At 47.6% G+C, this 12,745-nt stretch overlaps 1 protein-coding gene across 3 annotated transcripts in view; it reads left to right on the top strand.

Moving 5' to 3' along the window:
* LOC144683406 (vesicle transport protein GOT1B-like) overlaps positions 1 to 12,745 on the top strand; it is a 37,028-nt gene that overhangs the window by 4,748 nt on the left and 19,535 nt on the right. For all 3 annotated transcript variants that reach the window (XR_013577245.1, XM_078546391.1, XM_078546390.1), the window contains 2 exons: positions 1,496 to 1,674; positions 4,013 to 4,094. Coding sequence is in view for 2 of the 3 variants with exons in the window: in XM_078546391.1 (XP_078402517.1) it covers positions 1,496 to 1,674; positions 4,013 to 4,094 (261 nt within the window). In the remaining variant the exon portion in view is untranslated. The remainder of the gene's footprint in view (positions 1 to 1,495; positions 1,675 to 4,012; positions 4,095 to 12,745) is intronic.

Below are 12,745 nucleotides of genomic sequence, written 5' to 3'. Positions count from 1 at the left end.
AATTTGCTGATGATGCAAAGATAGATAAGAAAGGAAAATGTGAAGAGGACATGAGGAGGCTACAAAGGGACATAGATAGGTTAAGCGAATGGGCAAAGATCTGGCAAATGGAGTATAATGCGGGAAAATGTATAATTGTGCATTTTGGCAGGAAGAATAAAAAATAAGCTTGTTACCTAAATGGTGAGAGATTGCAGGGCTCTGAGACTCAGGGGGATCTGGGTGTCCTAGCACATGAATCACAAAAGGTTAGTTTGCAGGTACAGCAAGTAATTAGGAAAGATAATAGAATGTTATCATTTATCGTAAGTCAGCTTCTGGAGTATTGTGTACAGTACTGGTCTCCTTATTTAAGGAAAGATATAAATGCGTTAGAAGCAGTTCAGAGGCTTACACGACTAATACCAGGATTGGGCATGTTATCTTATGAGGAAATGTTGGACAGGTTAGGCTTGTATCCACTGGAGTTTAGAAGAGTAAGAGGTGACGTGATTGAGGGGGCCTTGATGGGTTGGATGTGGAGAGGATGTTTCCTCTGGTGGGAGAATCTAAAACTTGGGATCACTGTTTAAAAATAAGGGGTCGCTCATTTAAGACAAAGATGAAGAGAATTTTTTTCTCTTAGAGGATCATGAGTCTTTGGAATTCTCTTCCTCAAAAAAGGCGGTGGAAGCAGAGTCTTTTAATACTTTTAAGGCAGAGCTAGATAGATTCTTGATTAACAAGGGAGTGAAAGGTTACCGGGGGGTAGGCAGGAATGTGGGGTTGACATTGCGATCAGATCAGCCATGAAGTTATTGAAGGGAAAGAACAGGCTTGAGGGGCCGAGTGGCCTATGCCTGCTCCTAATTCATATGTTCATATGTACAAGAAACCTTGCAGCTTACTGAGAATCCTTTGCTTTACCAAACTTTCACTTAAACTTTAAAGCATCACCTCCGTCTAAGAAACTACAGGCCTGCCACAAAAGAGACTGAGATGATTAAAAGTTGCAACTGTATTACTTTACCCTCATCTGTATCTATTATTTATGTGAGATGGGTGAGTGGGACACTGCATTTTAAAATCCAGGGCAAGTACCTGCTGGTAAATAACCTCCTTTATTTTTAAAGAGCTTGCTGCTGGAAATTATTTAATTGTGATTCTCACTCTGGGGGTAAGAAAACACCCCCTCTTACGCAAATATACTGATCACAGGTAGTGAAAGGAAATGCATAAATTCTGTCCGTGACAGCGCCTTCAGCTTCTCAATCCTACAAGCACTGGAAGCAGTTCCTCATTATTTAATCTACCTAAGCCCTTTGAGATTTTAAACATCTCTGTCAAATCTCTTTGTCTTCTCGGCTCTAAGAAAAACAACCCCAGCTTTTCTGGTCTGAAACGTTCTAGTAAATCTCTGCTGCACCCTCTCCAACACCTTCATGTCCTTTCCTAAAGTGCGGTGCCCAGTATGCTCCAGCTCCGAGTTTTATTTGCTTTCCTTCTCCCTCATCAGATCCTCTTTGTGTCCGGCCTTCCCTTCATCACAGGGCTGCAGAACACGTTTCGATTTTTCTTCCAGAGGCAGAAGATGAAAGGCTCAAGCTTCTTCCTGGCTGGGATTCTGCTGGTTCTGCTCAGGTGGCCTGTCATTGGCATGTTGTGCGAAAGCTACGGATTTTTTCTACTTTTCAAGTAAGGCTCATTTCTATTAGAAACGCTTGTGTTGGGAAGTCTTAGCAATGGTTCAGGTAGCTTGGCAGAGACTTGCGAACCTCCACGACTTGCTGGATGATATATGCCACTCCGCCATCAACCACTGGAAAACAGTAGTTCCACCCTCAATCCCCCCCATGAGTGCCATGAATTTGATGCATTTCCCCATTAATTGCCCATTGAACTCAACACAGAAAATTAGCCCAGTACTTAAGGAATGTAAGTACCTTGTTAATGACCAGGTTTATGAATCGATCAACCTCTCAAGCCAGAAAGGGAACAATTTAACATTTAGAGTCCCATTTACACAGGTAGTTAATTGTTAGAGATTTTTAATACATTTTTAAAAATGTTTTTCTTACTTTCCTTTCTCATTTTTTGCCCTCTTAAACCAATTTTTAGATCCCTCTGTTTTCATTCTGTAACTAATTCAATTCTTAATTCCTTTTCCATTGCCCCTCTGTTTATTTCTCAGTGCTTAAATCTTAATTGTTCAGGAGATAGACTGTTCACCCTGGGTTAGACACGAAGATCCCAGATACCCCTTTGCCCTCACCAGCTCATACTTCCAGCAATTAGGTGGAAGATGGTGGCGCAGTGGTAATGTCACTGAACCAGTAATCCAGAGGCCCAGGCTAATGCCCTGAGGACATGGGTTCAAATCCCACCACAGCAGCTGATGGAATTTAAATTCAAGTAATAAATCTGGAATATAAAGCTAGTCTCAGTACTGAAACTATTACTCATTGGTGTAAAAAACCCATCTCGTTCACTAATGTCCTTTAGGGAAGGAAATCTGCCACCCTTACCTAGTACATGTGACTCCACTCCCACAGTAAAATGTTTAACTCTGAAATGACCTAGTAAGCCACTGATTTCAAGAGCAATTAGGGATGGGCAACAAATGCTGGCCTTGCCAGTGACACCCACATCCCATAAAAGAATGGAGAAAATTTGTATGGCAAAAAATTTTGAGCTGAATGGTGAGGGGGCAAAGACTCAACAACTGGGTATGTGAGAGATTCCCCACTCCAGCAAAATCTGGGCCAACGTTTTCTTTCTTGTTTCTGTCTTACCCGGACATATAACCGAGGGAATAGGTGATGCGTTATCTTTTGGAGCCATTTGAATTCCTTAGAAATCTATATCTGAAATACATCAATCTCATGCTTGCATATAATTAGACATGCGCAGTAGTGTCGTGGTTACGTTATGGGTCTAGTAACCCAGATAACCGAAGTAATAGCCCAGTGGGTTCAACTCCAGCAATCACAGTTTAAGAGTTTCAATTCGGTTAGAAAGAAACCCGGGGTAGAATTTTTAGGCCTGCGTGCGGGCGCACACCTGACCCGATTGGACGTGAAATCGCGTGCAATGACGCTGGGCAAGCGTCCCGACATCATCCCATGCCCGCACCGTATTCCGGTCGGGGGGGGCACGCGCAATAGTTGGAAGTGCACCCGTCGACAATTAAGAGGCCAATTAGTATTATTAAAGTTGCAATTGGCTCCAATTTTTTGTGGTCCGTCCAACCTTATGTTTGGCGGACGGGCGAATCGGCCAGGGGTACTTTGCATTTTTCATGAAACCTCATCCAATGGCGGGATGAGGTTTCCGTTATTAAATAAAAATCCATGGACAGCACTTTTGTCATATATTTGTTCAGGTGACTGTGATGCGTGGACATCCCTTTCCTGATTTTAAGAAATGTTATCTATTGGTTTTAAAGTTTTCAGCTGCTTGAGGCAGCTTCCTACCTACAGGAGCTTTCGTTCAGCGCTCACCAGCGTCCGCACTTAAATCAGCACCTGCCCTCCTCCCACCCCCCCCAACCCGGCAGCGCTGAGAATTTCAGCGCGCACTTCACACTGGTTGACCGCTAATTGGCCAGCCAGCGTGAAATCGCGGCTGGGGGCCACTGCGGTCGGTGGTCCACTCCCGGGTCCGCTGATCGCGCCGATGCGCCAACCCTGCCCCTGGAAATCAAAAGTTGCCATCTGTAGAAGCGGTCATGAAGCATTGGGTTGTCCAGAATCCTATCTGGTACAATAATGTCCTTTAGATGAGGAAGCCTTCCTGGACTGGCCTATAAAGTGGCTGCAGTCCCCACACCAAGTCGCTGGCTCTTAAATGCCCTCCAAAGTCAGTTGGCTTCAGCCACTCAGGAACATCTGAGGATGGGCAATAGCGATCTTCCAAATGATACCCACATCTCGAGGAAGAGAAAAATTCTAATTTGTTTAAAGGCAGATTTAGAACGCAGCATTTTTTTTTTCTCCCAAATCCATTTAATTACAATGTGCGTCTGTTTTCCCAGGAGCTCTCTCCCACTTGTAGCTGAATTTCTTTCCAAGATTCCAGTCCTGGGATTAATCTTTACATTCCCCGGACTCAGCATGGTAAGTCATTCCTCCGATTTTCCCTTTCCATTTGGGTTTGTTTTCTATAAAACTGTGTTGTTTAAAGGAGTATTTTGGATTGCTCTCCGTGAACTATGACCGCTGCTAGAATCATATCTCTCAGGGCTGAATTTTTCTTTTACACAATGGAAGGGCATGGCATTATCTGTACCTGAGGATGCCAACCTGGGAGTCTTTTTTTAAAAAAAAAGGTCATAAGTTCACCAAGCAGGTCTCTTCAAAGAAATCACCTGACCTTTATGGTACTTAAGGAAGAATTGGTTGGTTGTTTGAATAGCAATTACTTTCATTGATGGGGAAAAATCTGAAAAGTCAAAGGTCAGGTAACCTGCTGGAAATCAAATGGCAGAGAGAAAAAACTTAAGGGGCAGAATTTTCCGGCCCCGTTTCAGCGGGGAGGGGGCCGTGAAATGCGGCGAGACGTTATAAACCCCATTGACTTCAGCAGGAACAGGAAATCCTGCTGCCATGAAATTCTGCCCAAGTTGTGAACCCGCTGGATTTGGAGGCAGTCTTGTTGGGGAACAAGATGAGGAAGGAAGGCTACCCTAACCGTCTCTCTCTCTCTCTGTCTACCTTGTCTGCAATTGTGTGTGGCTATTAACCTGTAGCCAGAGAACCCTCATCTGAGTGTAACTGGCATGAATTTGGACCTGCAAAGCTGAGACCAGTCGGTGAGAACTTCCAGAGGTCAACTGGGACACAAGGGAACTCCAGGTCAACAATGTCGAGATCCTGTGAACTTTATCCTTCATTTTATAACACCCACCCTCTAAAGACCATCTCTGCAGAGAGACTCTATCTGTTTGCCCTTTGTTCGTCTGTGTGTGTGTGTGTGTCTGATGTGTGTGTGTGTCTAATGTGTGTGTGTGTGCTGGGGGAACTCTTTAGGGACAGATAGATAGTTAGACTTCCCGATTGTAATTGTGTATTAACCAGTACTTGCAACTTGTTTAAAAAGTCTTGTTTTATAATAAACAATTGTATTCAGGGACAGATAACTGCAAGGGACAGGCAGACAGAAACACATCACTTTGCAAGACAGACAACAATCTTAATCTCGCATGAGAGTTACTAAAGTTTCCCAAATATTTTGACAAAAATAACACCCAATGGGGAGAATTATAGAAAGGAGCCTGGTTAAAGACTCTTTCATTCTGGGCACCAGTAGGGGAAATAGACAATTGACTATTTTAGTGAGAAAATTAAACTTTTAAATTTTAGTACGGCCTCCAGAGTAGTGAGGATAGATCATTCACGCACTCCCCCCAACCCCAGTCATAACACCACGGCAGCTGATAAGAAGTTAGGGAAAATAATTTGCATTGAAATTGAAATCCAATCTCCCCGTTGCGTGTTTTTTTGTCAAAATATTTAGGAAACTTTAGTAACTCTCATGTGAGATTAAGATTTTTGTTTGTCTTGCAAAGTGATGTGTTTCTGTCTGCCTGTCCCTCGTTCCTGAATGCCCATTGAGATATGGGTGTGATTTTTACTCTTGATAAATGGATGGGGTTTGAGTGGATTAAAATCTCACCCAATTAGAGGAATTTTCCCAAATCTGCACTAAGAGAGGTAGCGGGCAGGTAAAACAGCGCTTTACCCGCTGGCCGCGATGGTGGATTTTCACACCGTATCGTCCCAAACCTGCCTAATTATTTATGCATTCCCAGGAAACACGTTGTTTCCATGGTGGCCGGGCTCTCATTCGCCCGTTGGCCATCACCCTGCTGCCGTATCATGCCGGACGCCATGTTTAAAGACCAGCCACAAGCACAGTGCTCATTGCTTCCAGCTCACCGCTGCTGCCTGGGAGACATGGCCAGCAAAGGAAAACAAGACCACAGCCCCCTGCTTCAATGACAGGTCCCTCAAGCGACTGCTGGATGCCTTGGAGGCCCGCTGGGATGTCCTGTACTCCTGCTCTGGCCACAGGATGGGCAGCAAAGTGACCAATCTGGCTTGGGAGGCAGTGGTCAGCGGTGGTCAGTGCCAATGCCATTCAGAAGAGGACAGCCACCCAGTGCTGCAAGAGGATGAATGACCTCCTCCGTTCTGCCAGGGTGAGGCACTCTACTCATCAGTCTCAACTCACACACTCACAAACCAATCACGCATCCACAGCGCCCTCACTCACTGTCAGTTCAAGAGACATCGCCATTCACTCTCTCACGCTCACCGTCATTATCCTCATCCTGTCCATGGGACCACTCACCACCCACACAGGCCAGGCATACTTATCATCTGGTCTGGCAGGCGTCCTGCTTACACTTTCTCCATATCTATCCATGCAGGACAAGCTGGCTCACAACAAGAGAGGGAGGTCGCAGACCAGTGGCGGCATGTCCAAAATCAACCTCCCCATGGACTCTGAAAACAGAGCCATCCAGCTGGCCGGCGATGACCGGGACCGGTCCTGTGCTGACAGTGAGGTCGGCGCTGCTCTACCAAGTGAGGATCCAGCAGTGCAACATCCATCAGACAACCATGCTGCGAGAGATGTGTCCTGCTTCACAGGCCACTGCCATGCACTAATTATCTCTCCTTGCTTTTGCAGAGGCATCTGCCAAACAGCCAACAGAATCCATGACCCAGGGCCTCCAAGCAAGCCCTGAAGATACCTCTGGAGAGGAATCTAGAGACACCCTTCTTGCAGTCCCATCACTGCGCTCACCCACACCCTCCACCAGCGCAGAGACACACACCTCGGTGGGACCTAGCTTTAGAGTAGCCCCGGGATCACAACCTGGTGAGCATATCGCACTGTCTGATCCACAGCAGGTGGAGGCAGGGACTTCCCAGGTCCCCGGCAATCGGAGGACTGCTGGAGGCCAGGACGTTGCTGAGTCCGAGTCAGATGACGAGCCTCTGGACTCGGTCATGTCACAGTTACTGGAGCTGCAAAGGCCAGCTCGGGAACATCTGGAAGGGATGTCCGCTGCACTCCTCAGATTGCAAAGCACAATGGAGGAGCCTGTCCACCTTCACTCTGAGGTGATAGCACCAGCATCCCAACGCACCGAGGTCAACACCTGCTAGGGTGGCAGCCGCCATGGAGGCCTTGGTCCAGGACGTCACTGCTGCGCGGGCTCAACTCCATCGCTGATGCCATAGTTGGCCTCCAACAGTGTGTATGGGAGAGGGGTGTGGGGCTCCTTGATCTCACTCCAGCTACCCCTGCTCCTCAAAGAACCAGCCTGGGGCCCCCAGGCACCGATAGGGAGGAGGATCAGCAGCTGCACACTCTGGGCCCATCCATCCAGGAGACTCTGGGAGTGACCGGCCCATCCGACTCCCCTCTCCCTGGGACCTCAGCAGCTCCAGCTCCACAGGCCGGGGAGGGTGTCACTGCCACACAGCAGGACCCCGAAAGCAGGCCGGGGCCCTCCAAGTCTCGGCCCTCCAGAGGACGCCCACCAATGTCATCACAGACAGGATGCCACAGTCAGCAGGCTAGCTCCACCTCTGCTGTGGATGTCCGGGGATCAACAAGACGTGGTGGCAGGGTTAAGAAAGTTAAGGAGAATTAGTTGCACAGCCTGGGCACGGGTGTTAATCACTTGTACATAATGTTCACGATTGTCAATAAACTCTGAAGAATGTCTCCCTGCCTATGGCTCCTTGTTCTGATGAGCAGTGTTCTTGTCACTCAGATGTGAAACCTTTCTCCACAAGATAAAGGCAGGTGTCTCAGTCCAGGGCCTTTTCCCTGTGCTCTGTGCAACCTTCAGATAACAGTGATGGTCCAGCCTCACACTCCCTGGAAACATTACCTCAGCAGTGCTGGTCATTGCTGCCAGAATGTAGTGGGCAAGGGCCAAAGAGTTCTCTCATTCTCTCTGTGTGCTCTCAGCACCTTTAAGGAGGGGCTGGCCCCCATCTCTTCAGCCTCTGTGACCATGATGCTGTGCTTCAGCTCCTGAAGGGCTCAGGTGCTGAAGGCGGACAAAGCATTAGATGCTTCTAAAGTTTCATGGCTGCGTCTCTATGATTTGACCCTGATCACAGAGCGCAAGTGAGCTGCCCTCGGCCAGACAGGAGTCAGACATTCTCAGAGGCTATGTGAAGATCTATGGAGTGTCCTCACTGCACGTTGTCATCGTCATCCTCCTGCAAACGAGCGACTATTAGGGCCTCCACTGCATCTTCATGACAAGAGCATTCTCACAGAGGGTATTTGCACAGCCACAAGCCAGACTGGAGTCAAACGTTCCCAAATGTGAGGATCTATGCGGTCACCTCACTGCATGTTGTCATCATCCTCCACAAATCTAGCAGCTATGAGGGCCTCCCGAGCGCACCTGCCTTGTGTAGCCAGTGCGAGGACCTCATCCCCGTCATCGTCGTCTCTGAGGACCCCCCCAGCCTCATCCCCATCAGTGTCCTTCTCATCAGAGGAGACGTGCAGCTCCTCCATCTCCTCCTCAGTCAGCTCCTCTCCCCATTGCAGCGCCAAGTTGTAAAGGGCGCAGCAGATGATGATGCGTGACAACCTCTGTGGACGGTATTGCAGGGCTCCACCAGACTGGTCCAGGCGCTGGAACATCATTTTCAGCATCTTGATGGTCTGCTCCACCAAGTTGTGAGCTGCAGCATGAGCCTCATTATACCGTCGCTCTGCTGCAGTCTGAGGCCGACACACAGGTGTCATCAGCCACAGCCTCTGCGGGTAGCCCGTGTCCCCGATGAGCCATCCCTGTAGCCTCACTGAACCCTGGAAGACTTCAGTGATCTGTGACCAGCTGAGGATGTAGGCATTGTGCACACTCCCTGGAAACCATGCGCACACCTGCAGGATGCATTTCTGGTAGTCGCACATCAGCTGTACATTCAGTGAGTGGAATCCTTTGCAGTTGAGGTAGTTCACCGAGTGTAGCGCTGGAGACCTGAGCACCACATGGGTGCAATCAATTTCACCCTGCACCTGTGGGAATCCCGAGATCTGGGAAAATCCAATGGCCTTTGCATCCTGGCTGTCCCGGTCCCGGGCAAAATGCACAAAGTTGTGTTGCCATGGAGAAGATGGAAAAAGTGACCTCATGGATGCATTTGTGGGTGGCGGATTGTTAATCCCACAGAGGTCACCTGTGGAGCCCTGAAAGGAGCCACTGGCTTAGAAATTGAGCGCCACGGCCACTTTCACAGCCACTGGCAGTGGATGCCCTCCATGTCCCCTCGGTGCCAAGTCCTGCAGTAAATGGCAAATGTGAGCCACCAGGTCCCTAAACATGTGCAGTCATCGGCGACACTGGTTCTCGGTCATCTGCAAGAATGACAGGCGGCGTCTATAGACCCTGGGTGTCGCTGGGTGCCAACCAGCCAGGGCAACAGTTGCCTCTGTGGCAGGGCAGCACTTCACCCCGGCACCCCTGAAGCCTGCAAGGCAACAGGCGACCCTGGCGAGCTCTGCAGAACGTTGCTGCTCACTCCCCTCCAGTTCCCCCAAAGTGAAGGCCGCCGAACGCACATCGCTGTGTGCTGTCGCAAAACATTTCGACGTGCTTTCCCGTGGATGGACGATCGGGCAGGGATATAAGAGCCTGGCGGGATCGCCTTTTAATGATATGCTGATGTATTACAATGAGCCCGCTCACGACCGTAGGTGGGAAATGCGGCCCACCGTCGGCATGCCGAGCGGACAATCACCACCCGCCTTTCCCGCTGTCATGAAATCGATCGCGCCACATTGCCCGCGCAATGCCACCTGTCACACCCATTGCCAGCAGGCATGGTAAACTCTGCCCAATGTGTTTCTGTCTATCTCTCCCTGCGGCGATATTTCTCTCTCTCTCTCTCTCTCTCTCTGTCGGGTGATGTTTCACTTTAGGGGCTCCCTCAATCTCTGTGTTCTTTGATTGACGGCTGCAATATGTCCTTAAAGATAACGTCCCCAGTTAAACTCACCAGTGTTGGCTTCATCAAAAGAAAATTGGTTTCAGTTTTAATCTGCATTCACGATCAGTGTGGTTATAAATAATTCCTTTTCTATCTTAACTTTAAGATTGTGTGTGTGTGTGTGTGTTTAAAGTTAATGCTTCTGATGCATATTCATGAAGAGCCTCGTTAAGACTCGGTCCTCAATAACATGTAGGTAAGTAAGAACTGTGAATTGTTTTAACTGTGATTTAATACAGTTAAAATTATATTTGTGGCTATCATTAAAGGAGACACATTTATTCATATAATAATAGTTAGCTTGATTATATTCTGCTCTACGCCTACCAGGAATGTTAATCCAATGTCTCAGTGATGTGCATCATCAATGTTAATATTAAAAGCTACTCCCCTGCAGAAGTTTTAAGCAATTTTCCATCCAAGAAAGGAGGCGGGCAATTATTTTAAAGTCCAAGATCGACAACTGAATAAAATATAGAGAATACAAGCTGATTCCAGCCTATGGGGATCACAGTGGGTTAATGCACTGTCTTTTCATCTTTGGAATCTAATTCCAGTTCACACAACTTTTTTGTTTATTCGCTCTTGAGCACCGAGGGCAAGACCAGCATTTATGGTCCTTGAGAAGGTGGTGGTGGGTGAGCTGCCGCCTTGAACCGCTGCAGTCCATGTGGTGTAGGCACACCCACAGTGCTGTTAGTGGGGGGGAGTTCCAGGATTTTGACCCAGCGACAGTGATGTGGTACGGTGATATCGTTCCCAGTGAGGGGGCAGCACTTTCTCGTCAGCAGGCGGCGGTGCGGGGCCTGCTCGCCGACACGTAATATGACAGGCGGTGACGTCTGGCAGGCGTCCTGACATCACTGCGCGTCATTCTGATCCTCAGTTTGGCACAGTGGAGTCGGCAGCGCGCCCGCCGAACTGTCAAAGGCCAATTAAGGCCTGTTAAAAACTAATTAAAGTACTTAACTGAGCTGCTCGTCCAACCTTAAGGTTGGTGGGCAGGCGAAGAGCACAGGCAACCTTCGCATTTATCATGAAACCTCATCCACGGGCGGGAAGAGGCTTCATGAAGGATTTATTAATTAAATAAATTCATTGACACGTCCCAGCTTATGTGATACTGTCACACGAGGGGACTTGTGTTAAAAACTTTCATTTTTCCTTTATTTAAATTATAAAACCTTAAACTGATCTCCCTGAGACACGGAGGTGCCTCGGGGAGATGTCTATGCTCTTTCATGCGCCTGCACACAAAAGAACACAATGAACAACTCAGGGAATCCCCCTCCCCCCACCTCTGCCTGGACAGGGAGCACTCAGCACTTCCGGACGTGCGTCACGATGGGCGGGCCTTAAGTGGCCTGCCCACGTAAAATGGTGGCGCGTTCCCGGTCGGGAGCGCCGATCGGGTTTGCGCCCGCCCCCGCACAACGCCCACCTCTCTCCCCCAACAGGGGGGAAATTTCTGCCCAGGATGATGTGTGGTTTGGAGCGATACTTGTAGGTGATAGCATTCCCATGCTTCCTCTGCCCTTGATCTTCTGGGTGGTAGAAGTCGTGAGTTTGGAAGGTCCTTGTCAAAGGAGCCTTGACAAGTTGCTGCAGTGCAACTTCTAAATGCTCCTCCTCCCTCTCCCCAGACCCCAACTTCAGCCCGTTACCACCGAACCATACATTGAGAAGTGAAAGAAAAGAAAGGCAGAAGGGTTTGCATTTATATAGCGCCTTTCATCACCTCAGAACATTCCAATGCACTTTACACCCAATTAAGTAACTTTTTGAAGTGTAGTCACTGTTGCAATGTAGGAAACACAGCACCCAATTTGCGCACAGCAAGCTCCCACAAACAGCGATGAGATAAATGACCACATCATCTATTTTAGTGATTTTAGAATAGGGTTAAATATTGGCTAGGATCCTGGAGACTTTTTACATCAACCTTTGAGTGAGGATCCTTGGCCCACATCAGAAACTTGCTCACATAATCCAGACCAACACTTTAATACAATATAAGAGAGTGCCACATTGTAGAAGGTGTCATTTTTGAATAAGATATTTGGTTGGGGCCTGTATCTTTTTTTAAAGTGCCTCTCTGGTGGTGTTGGCTGAGGAAGATATAGATATCGATCCATACAAATCAAATGAGTGATCATTTCCCACATTGGATTTGCCAGTTCCTCGGAATTTCCTGAGTTCTAATGTTTGTGTTCATGTAAGGTTGCTTCAATGAAGTATTTAGGCGGCAATATTTCAAATGATTAACATCCCTGGTGGAAGATTTTTCAAACTGCCTTTCGCAAACCCTGTCTTCTGTGTAGTTTATTATCTTCATAACACCAATATCAGGATCTTTTATTGAGGATGTGGTAAACCAATCTATTGTCATTTTGTCTCTCAGCTTTTCAATAATTAAAGTGCTTTGCAGTCTAACACAAACAAACAACTCCTTCTCGAGTACCATATAGGTCAGGTGATTTCTTGGAAGAGGCCTGCTTGTTTACAGTTCCAAGGTGAACTTACGACGTTATTTTTTTAAAATCCCAGGTTAGCATCCACATGTCCAGATCATGCCAAATCCTCCCATTTTGTAAAAGAAAACTTCAGTCTTGAGAGATATGATTCTAACACCATTGGCTCCATATTCAGATAGCATTGCTGCTTTGCAAATCACTTAATAACCATCGACAAGATTCAAAGCAACGATATATTATAGGGCTCAAAGTAGCACTGTA

The sequence above is a fragment of the Cetorhinus maximus genome, chromosome 8 (assembly GCF_964194155.1).
Source record: "Cetorhinus maximus chromosome 8, sCetMax3.hap1.1, whole genome shotgun sequence".
NCBI classification, from domain to species: domain Eukaryota; kingdom Metazoa; phylum Chordata; class Chondrichthyes; order Lamniformes; family Cetorhinidae; genus Cetorhinus; species Cetorhinus maximus.
Note: the sequence above shows the minus strand (reverse complement) of the source record. Positions and strands in the feature narration are given on the sequence as shown.